At 40.2% G+C, this 21,733-nt stretch overlaps 1 protein-coding gene across 1 annotated transcript in view; it reads left to right on the top strand.

Annotated features, from left to right (window-relative positions):
• Window positions 1-21,733, top strand: part of SLC35F1 (solute carrier family 35 member F1) — a 249,613-nt gene that overhangs the window by 187,041 nt on the left and 40,839 nt on the right. Inside the window, exon 3 of the mRNA XM_086461268.1 lies at window positions 11,288-11,415. Coding sequence (XP_086317394.1) covers window positions 11,288-11,415 — 128 coding nt within the window. The remainder of the gene's footprint in view (window positions 1-11,287; window positions 11,416-21,733) is intronic.

Here is a 21,733-nt window from a genome sequence, read left to right as displayed (position 1 = left end):
CAATCAGCTGAGATCAAGAGAGAAGCAGTCACTCTTCAGCTGCTGTGTCAAGTTTGTGTACCTCTCACCCGTGTTTTCAGATACACGTTAAACTTGAACTCTTGGTGGAGAGGAGTGGAAGATGTTTAACTTTCAGTACACCCTGCTGGGCACCATATAATTGAGTACCACACATTACAGGAGAGTTTACAGAAAGTGACTGAGTGTTTCTGAGGTGACAAGCACCAAGTGCTGATTATTTCAGAAGGAATCTTAATACACCATTGCGATCTACTTGCATTTATCCTGAAGCCAAAATGGAGGGATTGGCTGCTTCTTCCAGCATCTGCCTCCCCACTGATCTCTTCTTGCCCTCCCAGGACTCCCAGGTCTCCTGGGACTGGACCCTAGCGGGCACCAAACCACCATTCTGGGAAGCACCTTCTTGTGTGCTGGCTCCAGATCTTGCCCCTAGCACCACCTTTTCTTAAACCACACTTGGCTTTTCCAAGGTACACAATTCAGTTTCAAACTGGATGAATTACTAGAATTTCTCTAATTATGGTAGTATAGCAAGTAGCAAGTATAATACTAGTCTTTCATTGATTAAGCAGCAGCACAGTGGCATTAGCTCTCCTGCTACATGATACCTCAGGATCTAAACTACAACACTTTATTGTATATATTTGATGAGATTCTGAATTTCTTTATCATACTTTTATTGGCTATCACCTTCTACCATGGAAAGATAATGCATGTTATCTTCAGTTAATTACTTTTTTGATACCTTAAGCCTGTGCACAATCTCCAGTCATCAGTAGTACTAGATGAATAATTCAGGTTGTAATAGCACTGAGTGAATATCTCTCAGTTTGTACATCCCACTGCTGGTAATTTTTGCCAGACTTTTGGAGGACTACAGACATCCAGCTTGCCAGCATACACCTAACTGCTTATCAGTCCCACTCTCAATCTCCCCATTATTTCAGTTACACAGCTACAGTAATCAGATTCTGTATTATTCAGACTTCATAGACTAGCTTGAGACTACACTAGGCAGGGACACAAAATTTCCTTTGTCTGTAGGTCTTAGATATCACTTTGTGTGCCAGTCATTATTTTGCTCAAAAACAAGACCAGGTGACGTTCAGTGCCTGTTACAAAGCTGCTTTGACCAATTTACTGAAGCTAAGCTGGTACACACTGAGCATATAATTAAAGTTTACTGTTCTATCTAGAGCAAAACAATGTCTGAACTGTATTGCATCAGCTTGCACAGCTCTCCACCCTTTTGGATATGACTGCACTTATGTGCTAGTCCTGACAACCACGCTTGTGGAAGCTGGCAAAAAAACAGACAAAAATATACTACTCTGACTATACATGTGCTAGAGGTACTTCATAAACCTGTAAGTTGCCTTGTTACAGAGTTTGAATCATGGAAGTCTGTATTTTTCTTATCAGAAATGCTACAGACCTGACTCCATTGCAAAGTTTTTCTAGCCCAGTTCTGCCAGCTCAGGAGGAAAGAAGTGCATGCCTGGTGACTACCCAGGGTGGAGAGCTGCTCTCCATCATTCCTGTTGTCTCCCAGATTGCTTGCTCCTTTATGTAGATATCTGGGTAAATAATGATGATTTGTTTATCTGATACTAGTATTGCTAAATTTCCAAACACATCAAGACCCCGTTTTGTTTTAGTATGCTACAGATATGCAACTAAATATTACCTGCTCCAAACAACTCATCATCTAAAAAAATATCTGGCCTGATTTCTAGTCTTAGTGGACATTCTGGGTAACTCATTCAGGGTAATGTGATAACAAATAGCCAGTTTCTTCTTACTTATTGCCTATAAATGTCTAGTTGACACAGTAGCTATGTGATGCCTTATGCCAATTAGCATGGTTCAGTGATGTTTTATGCTTTTAGTAACATACATCAGTGTTCATGGTGCAAAGGATATAACCAGGTTTTTTTTAAAGTACTTTTGACCATTATAGATTTAACATTGAGATTTCTGGTGTGTATGACACCTGAAAGTATCATGAAATAGGTGAATTAATGAATGGGTGTTATTTGAAGCCTTTGTATTTCACACATATTTCTATGTGCTCATGCCTGCATTTTCTCTATTATTAAGTGGGTTTACTCATGCCTTTTGGAATTACTGCCATGCATAAAACAAGGTGCTCATGCTGTGGCCAACAATGAAGGAGTCACAATGGGTTGGTGTGTTCTGCATGCTTCTCTTGAGCCTCTGCTGCTGGTCACCTTGGAGACAGAAGTGTCCTGGACTGGCCCCACAATTGCTTTAGCCAAGTGGCAGCTCCTACATTTTCTTCTTCATGTGTAATCAGTGGTGTTGAATAACCTGTGGTGGTTCTGATTTGAGGCTTTTACTATAACCCACGATGGCGACACATTCCCAAAGCTTCTATATTCCTCCAGGGATAATATTTAATATTTAATTTGGAGGTTTAGCAAACCTTATTCCAGTTCACCAACAGTGGTGTGAGGAAAGTCCCAGAAGGCGAATAACTTTGCTAGCTTTTCCCACAGCTGCTACTGCAAATAGATACTCCAAGAGGACTGAGTACATGTTTGCAGCCTTTTAACACAGAGGAATACTGAAATACCTCCAGAGATTGTGGAGCATCTGTAAAGCCATATTTATCTTGAGCCAGCCAGCCTTAACGTGTCCTGAACTTTTCAGCTCTCCACTTGGCCCGGGGCAATGATGTGAAATAGTGCTGGGTATTAGGATTTAATATATTTTCAGTTAACACTATTGACTCCAGGTGAAGTTTTAATTCTGCCAGCAGTGCTTCTTCAGCATCAGCTTCCCATCTTGTTCTACTTTAAAATGCCCTTTTAAATGTTAGCATAGTTGTTGCTAAACTAGCAAGAATTGCCACAGTATTGGAGCGCGTATGTGCCTTTAGTGTTCGTACCACAAAAGACAACACTTCCATTTTTAGTTATTCACCGATAGCCTTTTTCCTTTTAATAGTATTATCACCATAGTAGTCATCACCAGACAGATTCCTTTCTTAATAGATATCTTTAGGTTTCATAGCCTGTAAAAAGCACCTTTTCCTTCATGCTTACCACATGTTGTATACAGTCCTTGCTCATATTTCAGGCCAGCGGCTGCTTCTAGGTAACAGTTCAGTGAGCCCCAGAACTAGCATTGCCTGATCTCTTTGGGATTTCTGTGTCTATGATTTGTATGTTAAATGAGCCTAAGAAGATGCAGAGTGCAGACTCTAGTGTCTAAAAAGTAGTGAGTTTACCTCCAAGCCTGTACTTGGTGGTGGCAATGTTACCTCTTCTACTCCATTACCTATTCAAAATAAACCTGTGGGGATGAGTATCTTTGCACTCTATCTGTATCAGATTAGATTTAAATTGGATCAGTGTGCTCAAATGTTATTGATGGGGAATAGAGAAAAATAGACACTCCTTGACTTGCTTATTCTCTTCTTATCATCTTCTAAAGACAAGGCTAGAAATTCAACTTCAGTTGGATCTTCTTGATCTATGGGTGATTAATAGTAATGACAATTTGCATTATGTCTTTTTTTGTTTACTATCTCAGGCAAATCTCATGCTTTGGGGAGTAAACTTTATAGGAATCACGAATAATAAGTAGGCAATTCATTATTCATAGCTGTCTGCTGGGGGAAAAAATGTCACAGAGTTGGTAAGTGGCTGGACCAGCTTTTTGTAATGAGTTGACGAAAGGGAAAATAAAAAGAAGAAAGCTCATTCAGTGTAACTGATTTGTCTGCCTTAAAAATGAACTTTATTTCTTTTAAGATTGTTTAAGTAAGTCTTGTGAATATGATTAACATGCCCGAGATTATCCAGGAGGATAAATTATTCATGCAAATTACACTTTTATAAATGATATAGAGAGATATATACAGATTTTTTTAATTTCACTAACACTCTGGTAAATTTGAAAATGAGATTTTTCTTTTTCTTCTGAGAAACCTTTCTTTGCAGTGCTGTAAGTAGCTTTATACTAGATAAAATAGGATAAACAAAGAAAAAAGGGCCTGACTGCGGAGCTTATGGACTAAAGGAATAGGATTGTTTTGGAATAGAATAGGACTTGACTATTTCAGTTGGAAGGGACCTACAATGATCATCTAGTCCAACTGCCTGCTTTGAAGTAATTCTGTGTGAGAATGAGCCGGATTTAACCCCAAAAGCTGGCAGACTACAGTGTTAGCTCAGAGGTAACTTAAATCTGAGAGTACTGTAGATCACAAATAAATTTTTTAAATTTCATAGAAGAAGACATAAGGACATAATTAAATCTCAGATTTGAGGGAAGGCTTTGGCTTCTTGGTATGCTCATGTCCCTCTGCACTACAGAGGTGCAAGTGTTTCTCCCAGGACATAGTCCACCATTTCAGGAAAGGTGCTTACCTAAGTTTAGGCTGGGAGATAAAACAACTTAAATGAAAAATTTGTGTGCTAGACACATCACACTGGTTTTTATCTTGACATTTTAAGGGGCTGGGAGTTTAGAGGTCTGGTTTTTGAAACAGTTCAGAGCTTTCTTCAGGTCTTACATGGTTCTTGACATGATCTGTTTCTTGCAATAACCTGTGGCAGTACCATACAGCATTGGTATGTAATCTAGTGGGCTGGCAGGCAGAGAGAAACTGAGTCATCAGCAAAATCACCAACTACTGAAATTTGCAGTTTTAGTTGTAATTGACTCTTAAAAGTAAATTGTATGTCCAGTGATCTCATGAAATAAGAAGACATCTGAAGATTATCAGATCTAACCACAGAGCTTAGGCTGGATGAAAATCAAGGCACCAGAAATTAATCCTTTTGTGTTTTGTGAAAAGGCATGTCCAAATTCCTAGATCTGACTTCAACTGTTACAATATCCAGGACTGAACCAGACTGATATGCAAAATCTCTAAAAGGAAGTAACAAGTCTAAATACTTCAGATGAGCTTGTAATTTAGTAACTGAAAAGCTATGTTATGTCATCTTAATAGGCAAAGCATAACATCAAAAGTTATTCAAAAGTGCCAGCCAAATGAATGTTAGTATGATAAGGAGAAACTCAAACACTATACTGTTGAAAATAAATAGAAACCCTTCAGAACTGAAAAATCCTGTTGATTGTGACTGGTAAATAAAATTTACTTCCTAAGAAGGTGAGAACGCATTGCCATGATGTAGCTCACCCCTGGTGGGGTGTGTACACCAGCTTGTGTCCTGTGACTGTGTTCCACGTCAGCAGCACCACCCACTGCAGGTTTGCTTCAATACACACAGCAGGAGGACCTGCAGCCGCCTTGCACGCTGCATATCCACAGCAAGGGTGATGGTGATGGCTGCTGGGTTTGTTCAGTGACTGCTGTTGCCCTGGGACGGATAGGGGGCATGCACAATTCAGCCTGTGTCAGAGAAGGGGATAGGTGTCCCTTGGCTGGGTCTGCTGTTACTTGATTCCCCACAGGACTGACATTAATTTGGTCACAGACTGCTCAGGACACAGGCTGAAAATTAATCCGAAAACCCAAAGTCTTTTGTTTCCAGGCAGTGCTTTGCCCTGGCTCACCGTGCAGCCCCACAAGCATCGGTGGTGGCACAGGGCACATGAGCACAGGAGACCCTTGCAGCAGTGACTCATGGATGTTACGCCAGCAACATGTCTGTGGGTTACAGTTTTCCCACAGCAGGAGAGGAAGCAGAAGGGAGCTCTGGATATGATCAGGTTGGATAAGATCAGATGTTCTGAGGAGGCAAAAGAAGCTGAGGTTACCTAGTATCCCAAAAGGTTTACTGAAAACACAGTATAGGACAAAATCAGTGCAGCCTATAAGCAGTCATCCATGAGGTGAACAGAGTACCTTCAGGTGTTTTGTGAAGTCAGGTTGGAGGAGCATTCCTGTAAGAGAACATTTTCTCTGTTGTGTAAATAATTAAGCAGTGGTGGTGTTTTGCCTTTAGACAACAGTATTACCATAAAGTAGTCATCAGTAATACAAATAGATATGATGAAATAAGAAACCATTTTGGCTCAGAGGATTTAAAGTCACACAGAAGAGGGACAGTTGTTTTGAGTTTTGTGGAGAGCTGAAAGCCTTCTGTGACGGGCTTTAAGTCCCCTGAAACAGCAACTTGGCCAAACAGGAGACAAGAAAGGTTTTATTGTTCAGGCATGGGAGCCTCTTGGTGTAGTAATACAGAGAAGATCCGTGTTACCCCTACACGGTATCACCCTATTTAACTGCCTCCTTCCCCTGGTCCTGCGGCAGGGCTGGATGACTACAAAGTCTGTAGAGAGGCAACATTGGTATTGGTGAAGTTCTGTGTCTGCAAGACTCGCTATAATGGGTGAAAACAGAAAAGAAACAATTATCCTGTAATTGTGCTTTATGACTGAGATTCTTTTTCAAAGAAAGTGATAATAAGTAAATTCTGGCATAATCTTCATCCACTGTGAGGCTTTTTCTCCTTTACCATGTAGCACTTGACTCTGGCACTCCTGTTAGGGGCAGGGGAGGACCAGCGTGCCCAGCAGCCCTCCCTCTCCACTCTGCCTTCCCCCCTTGCAAGTCTCCTGCACGCATTTAGATCTCTTCTGCTGAGCTCTAAAGCAGAAGGAGAGCACAGCTCCTTTGATGATCTTGATCTAAATAGCAAGTTGTCATCTGAATTAAAAGAGACTGCAGTGGATGAAAGAGAAGCAATATGCTTATTTTCTGGTCTAGCAGTGCTGTTGTTCTACCTGTGTCCCAAGCCCATACACAAATAATTGGAAATTTGCTGTCTTAATGGCTGTTGTTTATTTTTTATTGTACCTCTGCGGCTGTGTGGGTGAATGTGAAAAGGGTTTTGCACATGTATATATGTATTTCTGGTAGGCACTGCACAGCTAAAGCCTCTTTTAATTTTCTCTCTAATTTATTTTTAATTTTGTAACCCCCCAGGGGTAAATCCTTATTATATGATATAAAATCATCTCTTCTACAAAGCAGCTTATTTGTGTTTGTTTTTTTTTTTTTTTTAATTTTAGCCAGCAGAGGAAAAGCTGTAGCTTTTTTCTAAACACTGAGAGCTCCTTTGTATATGTAACTGTCATGTGTCTCACTGCAAAATTAGTAAAAAATGTAAAACCTAAACCTATCCTTCTAGAAAGGACAAAGAGAGGTGATTTGTATTTCTCTGTGTTAACAAGATGTTAAGGATGTTAGACTTCTGAATCTTAAAAGATTCTTATATGCAATTTGCTTTTAAATCTACATTACATTTGGATTAGACTGAATATGAAGGTTTACATTTTCAAAACTCCGTCAAAAGATGGCAGTGTCTGAAGGTGGCATTACTCTGTGCACTCACATAAATGCATGTTCACTGACATCGATATGTGCTTTGGCTCACTGGAAATGTTACCTTTAAGCTAACCTGCACACTTTATGGTTTGGTATTTGTTTATATGACTGCTGGAAGCCTTAGTCACAGTCCTATAGAGATAATAACAAAAACACACGATCTGACATAATCTCTCTTCCCTTTACATTCAGTGGGAGAGATATTTATTTTCAAAGCACTGTGTCTCATCCTAAACAATTCATCTGGAATATGTTAGGTGAAAAAACCTTTAAAAATGCCTTACCAGCTAGTTCATGTGTAGGCACCTACATTCGGTCCTTCTGGCCTATAGTGCTTACAACTCAAAAGACCTGAATAGTTAGTTTGCTTTGAGTTGTCATCAAGGGAAATTAAAAAAAAAAAAGAAAAACCAACAAAAAACAACAACAAAAAACTCAGATTGTCTCATTTTGCTTTTAATTAAGTTTGATTTTTTTTTCCCCCCACTTTGTTTTTAAGCAAAAGTGATGTTTATTTCTGTTCAGGATGTCAACTTTTGAATGAAGCTCTTGATTCCCTCTGATTCTTACTTTGTTCTTCCCAAGTTAAGTCAAGACTTCCCACTTATCTCCCTAACTCCCATTTCCCTTTTCCTTGTCTGAATTCACTGAGGATGCCATCTGTGATTGCTGTCCAGAGATCCTGTCCTGCTGGCAGCCTACGCCTTCTCCAGGCTGTCTTCCACCGTTGTCTTCTACTGGGTCACCCTTGCAAAAGTGTGACATTGGAATACAGTGGGGTTTTTCCAGCCCCATGTCAAAACTGGGACTCTACCTGCCTCTTCCTTGATTTGTCTATAGCATTGGACTGAAACTTACTGCAGATGATCACCTTCTTTCTCTTAACCTTCTCCCCAGAAAGTCTCCTACTTCAGGAGCGATTCATTCACTTCCATGAATTGTGATGACAGTGCCAAAGAAATGGCAGTAAACAAATAACAGACCCCAGATTAACAATGTTAACCATGCACTGCCTTTTGCACAGATGTACCCTCAAATGGGGTCCATCAGTTTTGCTAATGCATGTAGATCTGCACAACCGGTATGTTAATGATAAACGATAATAATACTGTGGGCAGAGGGACCCCGGTCAGAAGCCAGACTTTTCTTACACACTAAGTAACAGGAGATGCAGCAAGTGAGTGGAAGCAAAGATTAAATATGTTCTGCAGAGAAAGATGAAGCTGCTGCACAAGATTTTTTTCCGGGAACAAATTCTCTATTTTATTTCTGTCACGCTGAATGCCTGTACACCTCTCTGCTTTCCACTGGGCGAGACAAAGACACTTGCTGCGAAGCTAAACCGATGTTCATCAGAGCTGTATAGTGCATGCAGAAATTCATTTCGGCTTTGGTTTTTGTTCTGCCCAGCCTTCTCAGCTGAAACCAATCTTTTGCAGTTTGGAATATCTCAGAGCTGTGTACCAAAGATAAAATACCACTTGCCAAATATTTTTCAGGATTGAGAAAGCAAAAGAGAGAACCATGTATGTCAGTTAAAATTGTAGCAGATTTAATTTTCATCTCTGAAAACTCTGACTTTACCCATTAGCCAGAAGTAATAGCCATACATTAATTTTTAAAGCTAACTTCTTTGGCCACATCTGAGCAGTACAGCGATAAGCGGTTGGAAATCGAAGCTGGAGAAAGAAAGCACTAGCAAATCAAAGACATCAAGAGTCCTTTAGGTGTGCCCGTAGTCCTTGCTCAGGCAACCTGATGCCAGTGCAGCTCTTGAGCCTACTGCTTCTTTCTGCTTTGCAAGTACCACCAAGGTCGTACTGTAACAAAAACAGACTCAGGTGGGATTTTCAGTGTGAGACTGCAGTTTGATGTCTTTGATTTTTTTTAAACTTTCTCTTTACGATTAAAATGAAATGTTAACCATGCCATTCCATTGCATTGATGTTTTCCAGTTGGTGTTTCAAAGGTATTATCTGAGCAGTGTAAAAATTAGAGATTTCAGTACCTGGAAAGAATCTATCTGACTATTTTACACCAATTTTAGTAAGAATTAGGACATCTAATCTCAAATGTTTTTTTGACAATACCTCCCTAAATGTATTAAAAAAACCCAAGATCTAAAATACTCCTCTTTCTGCATGCTCAAATCATCATAACAAACACATAAATGTAGTTATAATTTATGTCTGAAGGGTGGGATTTTCTTTCTTCATGAGTTCTGTGAGGCCATGGTAACAGAAAAGTGTGGTATGGTTGAATGTACTGACTCCTTATTTAGGGTCTTAAATAATTAGCCTACTCACTACCTTGTTTCTGCTGTTTCTCTGATGCTTACTGAGAGAAAGAGAAGAAGAGAAGGGAGGGAAGGAAGGAAAGCTGTTTAGAATTTACAGTTTTGTGCTCAGTGTCATTATCACTGTAACAAATAATTAGGTTGTTGACTAATAATATCCCACTAGAAGTGTGTGTGTGTAAGCATCTGTTAATGAACAAACATCAAGTGATTCAGATGCTTTGTTCAGGTAAACACCCATTCAAGTCACACAGTGGGGCCAAGATTTAACGTGTAAGATTTCTGATTCGACCTCTAAAGTAAGTATCCATTTTTCTGTGATTGCAAGTTATAAGGTCTGAGATACTGCTGTGCTATAGACATCCTCCCATTTCTGATGGTGTGGCAGCCCATATATCACAGGGCCTGTTTGAACCAGAGAACGAACACACTTGTGATGAAGGAAAATGATAGAGAATGGGGAAGCCTGAGAAAGTTTTGGTGGCAATTGACAATAATGTTCCTTTTCTTCTGTATTTTCCACCAGTCATTTTGCTGATCACAGGCACTTAGAAAGGCTGCAGCAACATGAACAAACCTTAGAACAGTGATTTGTTTTTTTTTTTTTTAAACTTTCAAGACAGTTCGTATTCTGTTTATGGTACTTTCAGGTCAACCCTGCTTAGATCCCTGTTTAGGCTACAGACTCTTAAAACCCTCCAGTCGTATTGCAGTTCAGTCACAGATGGTATGTTCAGCCCCTTTTCACAGTGGGGTCCCATCATGTCTGGAGCTTACTGTAATGCAAATAAGTAACAGGTTTGCCCACCCTCACTAATGAGCTGGTTTCTTTTGAACTAAGAACAATAATAATCCCTAGCCCAGCGTGAGGAATGCTTTGACCTTTCCAAAGTTGTGCATTTGATCTGCAGGCCGTATTGTACTGTCAGTCTTCACGTGGTAGAAATTAAGTACTGAGTGATTGACAGATCTCCATTAGAAGGCAGCAAACCTGCCTACTTCAGAAATCGATCCTGGGAGCAGAGCAACCTGTCACGCAAAATCTATTAATCTCTGTGCAACCTTTCTCTAAACAAGTCTGATATTTTGAACCTCTAGGATCATAATATCTGGTTTTGGAACAGGATCTGTAATCTGCCTAAAGGTGACGCTGTTACTCTCCTGCTGTAATATTCCATCATATTTGCAAATACTGGTAATCTCCTACTTCGGCAAAACCCTCTTGCATCATGTGAGATACAACATTTATCAGTATGTATGGAAAGTATAAATGTATGTAGTAAACTGCTCTATTTAGCATTTTATATGCATTTATATATGTACATATATAGAAAAGTAAAGCTAAGAACACATTTTCAGTCTCCCCAAGCTGCACTCGATTTCCCAATGTTGTTTACATCTTAAGTGAAGTGAAAATCTGACCCTCACATATTACTTTGCTGAGCTGACTGTTTTAATATCTGCGAGAAAAATAGGGTGTGTTGGTTTTCGCCTCCTTGCCAGTACCTTTTTATATATGGTGCTTTTCAACTGCATATTGTAAATGTGAGAGATCATCTAGATAATTTCTCTTGACAGGCAGGTATTTTGTGCTTGTAAACCTAACTCTTTTACATAATTCTTCTTGTTTATTACCACAGGAGAAGAAAACTTGCTGGCAATTTTGAAAAGGAGATGGTGGAAGTACATGATCCTGGGGATAATAGATATAGAAGCCAATTACCTGGTAGTCAAAGCTTATCAATACACCACTCTTACTAGTGTACAGGTAAGGACTCAAAGGATTTTCTCTTTTGAGGTAAGATGATAGGCCTGGTGGGGTCAATGGTGCAGTGTCCATTCACTTCAGCACCCTAATAGCTAGTTTCTGTCTGTGTCTTCTGTGTACGTTTTAATGCTGTCTCATAAGACACATTTTTTCATATTACTCAGTATTTTCCAAACTGTACAAAAACATACTGACTTTCATTTTATTTTCCTGTACTAAACCATTCATAATCACATTTTTGGCATTATCTACTTAATTTGATCCTTTAAGGAAATATTTTCAGATGGGCTGAAATTTTTTTCTCACTTTATGATGTACTTGGAAAACATAGGAACACTTCTTTTAGGATTCCGTAATTAGATCTGAGTGCAAAAACTGTGTGGTGGGTTGACCTTGGCTGGAGGCCAGCTGCCTTCCAGAGCCGCTGTATCGCTCTCCCCTTCCTCAGCTGGACAAGGGAGAGAAAATATAACTAAAGGCTTATGAGTCGAGACAAGGACAGGGAGAGATCACTCACCAATTACCTTCATGGGCAAAACAGACTTGACTTGGGGAAATTAGTTTAATTTATTACCAGTCAAATCAGAGTAGGATAATGAGAAATTAAACCAAATCTTAAAAACACCTTCCCCCCACTCCTTCCTTCTTCCCAGGCTCAACTTTACTCCCAATTTCTCTACTTCTTTCCCTTAGTAGCACAGAGGGACGGGGAACCGGGGTTGTGGTCAGTTCATCATACATTGTCTCTTCCGCTCCTTCCTCAGGGGGAGATCTCCTCACACGCTTCCCCTGCTCCAGTGTGGGGTCCCTCTCTCAAACTCCAGCATGAGTCCTTCCCACGGGCTACGGTTCTTCATGAACTGCTCCAGCGTGGGTCCGTTCCATGTGATGCAGTCCTTCATGAGCGGACTGCTCCAGCGTGGGTCCCCCACAGGGTCACAAGTCCTGCCAGCAAACCTGCTCCAGCGTAGGATTCCCACGAGGTCACAGCCTCCTTCGGGCATCCACCTGCTCTGGCGTGGGGTCCTCCATGGCTTGCAGGAAGATATCTGCTCCACCATGGACCTCTGTGGGCTGCAGGGGGACAGCCTGCCTCACCATGGCCTTCACCAGGGGTTGCAGGGGAATGTCTGCTCCGGTGCCTGGAGCACATCCTCCCAATCCTCTCTCCAGCTGCAGTTGCACAGTTAGGTTTTTTTCCCCCTTCTTAAACCTGTTATCCCGGAGGCGCTACCACCATCGCTGGTGGGCTTGGCCTTGGCCAGTGGCGGGTCCATTTTGGAGCTGGCTGGCATTGGCTTTATTGGACGTAGGGGAAGCTTCTGTCAGCTTCTCACAGAAGCCACCGCTGTAGCTCCCCCGCTACCAAAACCTTGCCATGCAAACTCAGTGCAGGATTTTTAGGATTCCATAATTAGATCTGAGTGCAAAATTTGTCATTAAGTAAAATGAATGTAGTTATGATGAAGAAGTCTTACTTTAATGCAAGCACTTAGAAGTGTTATGTTATATAACAGCTTAACTGCAGCTATCAAAAAAATGTACTCTCCCTTAAAGAAGTGTACGTGCAATGAACAAAAGCTAGGGTAGCAATTTCTCCCAAGATCTAGCCTGTGTATTTTAAATACAAACACAAAAGGATCAAGCTTCTTCCCATTTAAGTGACGAAGTGAATAATAGAAGTATTTTTAAGAGACTGGAAATTGTCTCTCTTGGTAAATCATTGCATACTTCATTGCTACTTTTTCTAAAGCAAACCTACTCCCTTTTTACATTATCTCTAAACTAGGCAACACTAGGTAGCGTTCAGTATATTTTACACCTTATTTGCCTGAAGTTTGCATTAGAGCTGGTAAAATAGAGAAGCACCAGTTAATGTTCTGCAGAATCAAAGCTAATTAGGAATACATCTCCTCCATAGTTGAAAAGTGATATTGGAAAATACTGAGCTTGTTTAGCTAAATAAGAAGCAAAAATAGAAGAAAAGTATGAATTCAAGAAATCTGAATGTGAGGTTTATGCTAAATATTTGAAAATGCCTCTGCCATCAGAATCTTGATTTGAGAATTCTTTGAAACACGCCCAGACAGTGTAATACAGCTTTTAACACTTTTCCAAGTCAGATTACTCAGTATAAAGCATAAATCCACGTAAACCTCATACTGTCTGATTTTTATAGCTACTAAAAGCCTTGAAGAGAAAAGCAAAAGCCAAATTGCTTCTTTTGTATGTTCGCTCATAACAAGTAGGAATAGTGGACTGAGCAAGATGACCCAGGTCATCTCCCACAGCCACCAACAAGCACGTATCAGAGGTTTGTCTGGCCGGACTCATGAAGCACCGATTCCAGAAGATGCAAACCCTCACGCTTTTCTGCAATGAACATGGCCTTTAGTGTAAGAGATCAAAAACTACAGGGTGAGGAGGAAGCAGGCAAGAGAGTTCAAGGGCGTTGCCTGTGCCTCAGCAGGGAATTGGCTGCAATGAGCCACAGTCTCTTTTTAGCCTGAGAGAGAGAGGAAGAGTGGAACAGGAGAGCTGTCATAGGGCATGGACAGTGTCATGTCCATTTTAGACCTCTTCCACATAAAGATTACAACAGAGTTCAGGTCTCTTTCCCATGTAGCTTGAAAGAAGGAAGAGGTAGAATCTCAAATGCCTTCAAGCTCTTTTCCAGGAGTGGAATGAAGCCAATGGCTCCTTTTCCTGTAGTTGTCCTGGATTGCTCAGAAACACATGGAGATTCGTTTCATGCCTTGATTTGAATGATCTTCTAAGTATAGATAAGCCCAAAGATATGGTGAGAATGAGATAAGTATGAGGTAATGCATTAAGATGTTGAATCAAATGACACATTTTATGAACTATAGCCAAACAACACCCTATTTCATTTAAAGATGAAACCGAAGAAGCTCAGGGGATTATTCAGCCTGAAACAGCATTGGTCAAAGCGCATAATGGTATGAAATGAAGACTGAAGAAATGGAAAGTAAAAGACGAAAAAAAGCAAGCTTTTCCTAGAATCTGATTTCTGAAGAAGCAAACAGGACTAGTCTTTCAAGAGCATCTTCTGAAAGGCCGGATCCTGCAAGAGCACTACCTGTGAGGCCATAAATGCTCTCTGGCACATAGCAAGAAGTGTTCAGATCCTTTCAGAACTGAGACCTGAGAAACCACTGCTACCTACCACAAATCAGCATGGCTTTGACTGAAGGCTGAGAGCTATGCCGATGCACACATTGACTGAGAATCGATCCCCTCGAGTCATTTCCAGGGGATTTTATTCTCAACAGGCTTTACACCAAGGCTTTTTTGATGGGGAGAATATAAGAGTTTTTGAAATTGCCACTTCAGTAAATGTGAAATCTTGCAGTATTTCTATAGTGGTGGTATATGGACCATTTCAGTAGGAAATCAGTTTTACAGCATATACTTTTTTCCACATGATATCTCTTCTCCGTCATGCAAAACTAACATGCGAGTGTACTGGGTTTGTGGTGCTTTTAGGCAAAAAACATTAAGCTGCTCCCAGCAAAAAGCTAAAGTTTAACTGTAAAAATATACCTTTATTGCTATTGATTTGCAGTTCTGCTTAAACCAAAAAAATCCAAGTACTCAACAGCTTTGTTTACCAAGTAGCTTTAAACTATTAGGTCTGTCAAAGTTTCCAGTTTAAACTCCATCTTTTTTTGTAATTGACATTATCTCATCATGGTTCCAGGAAAAGACTGAAAATTATAAACACTAAAAGTAAAAGACCTCCCTTCTAAACTAGGTGTCATTAAAAAATTAGATAGAAAACCAATGCAGTGTTTATGTTTCAGATATCAAGGCGTAGGTCAATTGCTAAGGATAAAATCCAAGTTACTACTTAGGTACCTGCAGTACAATCCAGGGGCAATTAGTTTGAATAGAACAATCCAAGAAACCCCTACCTAATTGTGTACTTATCTAAAATGACATAGACATCTAACAACCCCTAGTCTGTGTCTACTAACCTGCTGCTCAGAGCACAGTCTTGGGACACGAAAACATGTTTGAACCTTGGAGGTTGCTCCTTCTTCGGTAGCTTTAAGTTCTGGTTCTTTGCATGCCCAGAGTGCTTCTGTATTGGTGGAGACAGATGCCTAAATACCTGCTTCCATTTTAAAATTCAAAAGCTAAGTATTCCTACACAAATTACCCTGAGGAACTCTTATTTGGTCGATATGATCTTAGCATGCCTCAAGTGCTTACAGAAAGCCTGGAGTGCTTTCCAAATTGCAAGGATAGAGCTACCTTTTCCATAAGGTCACAGCTGTTAAAACAGTAGCCCACAGATAGGGCTTGAGTTAACTCCATCTTAGCTGGGGGGATTGAAACTCAAGCTTCCCACAGCCATGAAAATGATCAGGCTGATAAGGCTGTTCCGTAGAGGGTACATTTAAAGACTGAGTATATACCAGGTAAAAGGCACACTACTTTGTCAATGGATCAATTTGATATCAAAAACCAGTGCCAGAAGTGCCAGAGATCGGTCTCACTTAATGCTCTCAGGCGCATGTGTCTTGATTCCCAGATAGCCAAAATCTTACAAAATTATCTTTAGTTTCTCTTTGATGTATTAATCTAGCTTGCACTAGATTTTGCAGCCTTCTTGCATGTCAGCTGTAGCAGGTGCAGAAAGGGCATTAAAACACTCCTGTGTACACTAGCACCTGATCCCATGGACTTCTTTAAAAAACTATATGCTTAACTTTCAGGACTGCTGAATTAAAAGATTCTGAAGTTCTTGCAGGTATTTAGATCTAGATATTTAATTTGTTTGAAAGTACATTTTGACTTCAACTTCCCTGTACTGCATTTACAGTGTACAGCACGCATACAGCCTACCAAGTCCATAATGTCTTCCACTAAGGCTATTATGATACTTAACCTTTCCCACCAGGAAAGTGCTTTCTCATCATACCAAGCTGTGTTATGAGGCAGACTGCCCGGTCCCTTCTCCCCTGCTGTCCCCATGTTAATTAGCTCTCCTTTCTACAATGCATTGTTCTGTCCATCTGCATATTACACTGTTGTGTTGCGCTCTCTAGAGGTAATGTTACCCTTTTTCTGTGTTATGACATCACATAGAAATCTGGACAATTTCTGCAACGCCTTGCATAGTGGTACTGTAGAATATGCATACAATGCCACAAGAAATAAGGCACTGTCAAAGTGAGCACTATGTTTCCAAATAGTGATTTATCTGGTAATCTATTCCTTGGGCAATCAAGCCTTTGATTGGCATGATGAAAACAAAGGTAGTAAAAGCTGGGATTTATCGACACCAGGAGACAGACAATAAAACTATGATGGCGATATTCTCGGCTACTCTTAGATCACTGTGAGGCTCAGCAGTACATCATACTTCCAATTACCTCTGGCAGTTTTCATACCTCGACAACTGCCACCAGAAAAGGAAAGGAGTCAGCAGTAAGTGTTTATTATGGGAGTGCTGAATGGCAATAGACTTACTTTGTTCTTGGTCCCCGTGGACTCAGTGTACATTGAGGCAGAAGGTTTGAAATAATTTTGAAGTGAATCTGGGAGGTGAGGAGCGGGGGATGTGCAATATTGAAGTTGGTCCACCCTGTCCAGTGATCACTAACATGAAATATCTCAAAAACAGAGATAAATTCCGCTCCTTCTCTTCTCTCTCCATCCTACACACGTAAGATTGACCGTACTTTCCTGTTTTGCTTCAGGGCAGTGAGGGAATAAGGTTTGCAGATTAGCATTGTGCAGAAGTGTTACATACTGTACCTTTATACTGTGATAGTCTGTGGGGTGTATCTTGCATCTGGTTTGTTATGACACCTTGAGTTGCTGTTCTGTCTTTTGACTGTGGTGCATACCTGTGGCTCGCAAACCAGCCCCTACAGTATCCTCAGTCTCTGTACATGGCTTTGGACAACTAAGCTCTCAGTATCCAAAGCTGCTGCCTCTAATGGCAAAATTCACCCTGAGCCAAACTTTTTACTAACATAAATATGCAAAATCTCATAAAGTCAGTGGAGCTGTGCCTACTACAACAGTGAGACCTTATTGCTCTCTCAGCTACCTAAAAAGAAGTTGTAGTGAGGCTGCTGTTGGTCTCTTCTCCCAAGTAACTAATGACAGGACAAGAGGTAATGGCCTCAAGCTGCACCAGGGGAGATTTAGATTGGGTATTAGGAAAAAGGTCTTTTCTGAAGGAGTGGTTAGGCATCGGAACAGGCTGCCCAGGGAGGTGATGGAGTCACCACCACTGGAGGCATTCAAAAGATGTATAGATGTGGTGCTCAGGGACATGGTTTAGTGATGGGCTTGGTAGTGTTAGGAAAGTGGTTGGACTTGATGAACTTAAAGGTCTTTTCCAACCAAAATGATTCTATGATTCTGACAGCAGAGGTTTTGGCGTTCTGTGCCCGTTTTGCATATTCTTACAGGTGTAAAGCAAAAGCAGAATTTTTCTGCAGGAGGCATCCATGATTTTTCCTTGGCCAGGATCTGCATCACTTGCATAGCTTACAGTAACTATGATGACATAGAGAAGTTTCTAATAAGCAACCTTGAGAAAATGGTCTTCAAAGCCCCTATCCAGTCATCTTACTTAGAGAGAAGCAAAACAGAAAATAGGAGTTTTTTCTGCAGAAACATGTGGCTGCTGGCAGAGCTGTCTGCTGTCTTAGAAAGATCTTTTTCTGACAGTGGTATGTAAAATCGTAGGAGGAAGGCAATTAAAGGAAAGACCATTTCAGTGGTCAGTTTCTTGGTAACTCTTCCTGGTATTTGAGCAGATCTTGCATAAGCACAGCTGGAGTGCAGGTAATGAGAGGAGAGGATGAAGAGGTGTGTCCTAAGTTGTTTTTTTTTTTAAAAAAAAAGAGTTAAGATGTGATTGCTCATGTTGGTAGTAAAGTATGTCCATGTGTAGATAGCTGAGAGCAAAGGAACTGTGGGTTGGATGTGACCACCACCTTTCATTTAAGATAACTTCAAGAAGTCACTGAATTCCTTCTATGTACACAGAAAGCTGGAGCTGTGATAATCCTCATCTCGGGTGTTGGTGTAAGTCAGATGTAGGTGAAGGATTTTCACTAGTGAAAGTTTTGAGGAAGTTTCTGTGTCTGCAGGGAAAAAGATAAAATCCTGAGAACAGATTAATGGAACTGATGGGAACAGTTATAAAAACATTGGTCACCTGGCCCCAAGAAAAAAATTAGAGATCTTGTGGGCAAAATACAGGTTTAAAGAGGCTTCAGGCTGGGAGCAGTCTTCCAGCTTTTGTTTCTTCTATGTCATGGAAATTAAATATTTTTACATTTTTCTTTTAAACAAATGACATCACTAACTGATTCTCTCACCAGTCTCTGTACCTGGAGTACCCTACGTTTTGGCTGGATGAAAAGATTAATAGTTTTTAGAATTAGTTCCATGATTATAGAAAAACCATGCAAGGAAGTGATCCCATTGTGATGAGAGATGAAATAGAAACATAAAAAGTGAAAGCAATGCTCCTTTTTAGTTTTAATTTCTTGAAATAACCCTGTCAGAAATGCTGCCAGCATCCATACCTTCCCTGCAGAAGGTTTCATTCACAGTGTAGTGTAATTGCCATGTTGTGCCCCTGGCAGCTGGCAGCCAGCCCTGTGAAGGTTCACATCTCGGCTGCTTTCGTACAGTTGAATCAAGTGTGGGTGGTATTGTCAAGGTAGTGTGAAAACTGGAATAGAAAGAGCCCTCAAATGGGCGACAAACCCTTTCTTTCTTTGAAAAAACAAAGCAAATGTCAGAAGGTGTATCCTTTACTGGATACAGCACTTGCTGTTGTATTAAACTTACAGGTCACATGCTGAAATTCGGTAGCCATTGCATGTACTTCACCATACAACATCGGACAGATACGACACCGATTTTGCTGATCCCTCTGCTCTGTAGAGTTCAATGAGTAGAGGGTGCAGATGTTTCTCCACATGATTTGCTGGAGGGCAGCACTAATGAGAAACACCTAACGTGAAACACCTAATGTGAAAAAAAGGGCTTATAACTTGGGGGGAAAAAATCCAATGAATGTTTAAAAAGGGAGATTCAGCTCAGCTGTTCCCATAGGGAGTTTGCTGACCAGCTTTTTTCTTTTTGATATCGCTGCCGATCAGCAGTACACGCTCTGTATTACAGACCCTTTCTTCTAAAGCTTGCCAGCTCTCCTTTCCAATGACTAACAGTACATTCTTGCTATAGATGTGCAAACGCATGCTGAATTTGTGAGATCAGAGATTGGATATTTACTGTTAGCAAGAGAATATTTGTCTCGGATTGACAAGAATAATAAAGTCAATGTAATTTAACAAATAAGTAACAGGAGGGAATACATTTCGCCATTGTGTATCATCAACAGACTTAGATCCAGTGTGATATGTTTTAGAGTCAAATGATAATCTGCAATCTCTACAGCAACACAGCATTTTTATAATAGAAAGTAGTTTCTGTAGGACAGTATATCAATAGGTTATGTATTTTTGTATGCTGCCTTCCAAAGCAGCCCAATTCAGAACTGCAACTGAAGAAAACCACAGACAAACACAACAGCATCAAAGAACATGGTCTGCACTACACACTTCTGTCAGTTTTATCATCTTCCCATGGCAAACAGGAAATATGTTTTCTTTTAGTTTAGTGAGATCTGATAACTTCTCTGATTAACAGGAATGTTGATTGAGATCAGATCACTCATTAATTTAACTTAATGTCAGAGTATAGGCAATACCTTTTGAATAAGCAATTAAAAGAAGGAGAATATCGATGATTCTTAGGGAAATACTGGTAAACAACTGACCTTTATCCACGATAAATGAAATTCAAGCTAAGCATAATTTATCTTTGTTACTGTAAAAGCTTTCTAGTCACAAAAACGACAGTTAGGTGTAATGTTTTTTTCTTAATAGCTGAAATAACTAATAACAAATAAAAGAAAGGAAAAAACCACAACCAACCAAACAAAAAAAACCCACACCAAAACCAAGAAGACCCTGTTGCAGATCAGATAATCCACAATCTCACATCTTTTGTCTGTAGAACATTAAATTAAATGTAAAGCAATACCTGAAAAATGGATAAGCAATATACACTAGGTTATCTTATTGCTTATATTGTAGTAAACTAATTTATTTGTGTCTACCCCATTCTTTATTTATAGGTATAAACTAAGCATAATTCAAGAACTATGAGATGTCAATGAACATTACCTGCATTTAATATTTATATCTATTGATGCTGCAGTATCCAAATAGCAATTTGTGGATTAGAGCTTGGACTACCAGCCCCAAAGGGGCATTTTCCAGTTGCTGTCAGCGTGGTTTGTTTGTGATAGATTCTGTTCATGCATCCCTTCATGTTAGTGCTTGAAAGACACATCTTCACATACTTGAAAGCATAGGTATGTTTAAATATTTATGGAATGAGAGGAATTTTTTAAATCTTCCTCTAAAAGACTGTTAGTGGGAATTTGCATGTTGAAGTACACATGCTGCAGGTACAAACCATTTTTAAAACTGGCTATTGAAATCACACTAGCACCCTAATATATCTCATATTCACAAGAAAATGTTCTTTTTGTGTGTTTAGCCCGAAATACAGCAGCCCTCATCAGAGCTCCTGTCCAACAATGAATGTGTGGTGTCGTGTCCTGTGTGCAAAGGTGGCCAAAGGGGTTCCGGACGTTAGGGGTTAAAAATATCTGCTGAGTCAATCTGTATCTCTTGAGAGAGGTAGTTAGTGACTGAAAGGTGACATCTTCGTAGTCTTAAATCTATTCTTAAACACTGTTTAGACAGCTCCTGATTTTGCAAAAATAAAATAGTTGGTCCAGTGATGGCTGAGGTTCACTTACTTTTGCACAGAAAAGAAATGGAAAGATGCTTGCAGACACTTACTGTCTTAGTTATTAAATGGTTTCTTAAAACACCTCTGTGCTTAACTGTTGCATGAGGCTTTCTGCTCTGTCTTGGGCGCAGTTGACTCTGAGGTGGTGCTATGTGTATGTGTGTGTATGGGGAAGAGGGTGCTCAAATCTTAGGTGCTCGCCTGAGGAAGTCAATGGCAGACTGTGCAGTACCTCTGGCTGGTCCTATTTTACTCACATGCAGCTCTAAGTCAAGTGTAAGGGTGCCTCTTTTCTTCTTCAGTGCAGAAATAATTGAGTTGGTATAACCTACTGGTTACTGGTGACTCCAGGAGGACAGTGTGGAAGGGAAGCCATGTATGTGCGCTGAGCCACGTGAAGGTATCTCTTACAGGCAACAGATTTTGGTTG

Source organism: Leptosomus discolor, chromosome 2 (assembly GCF_034619465.1).
Source record: "Leptosomus discolor isolate bLepDis1 chromosome 2, bLepDis1.hap2, whole genome shotgun sequence".
NCBI lineage: Eukaryota > Metazoa > Chordata > Aves > Leptosomiformes > Leptosomidae > Leptosomus > Leptosomus discolor.
The sequence above is the reverse complement of the archived record's forward strand: the minus strand, read 5'-3'. Positions and strand labels throughout refer to the sequence as shown.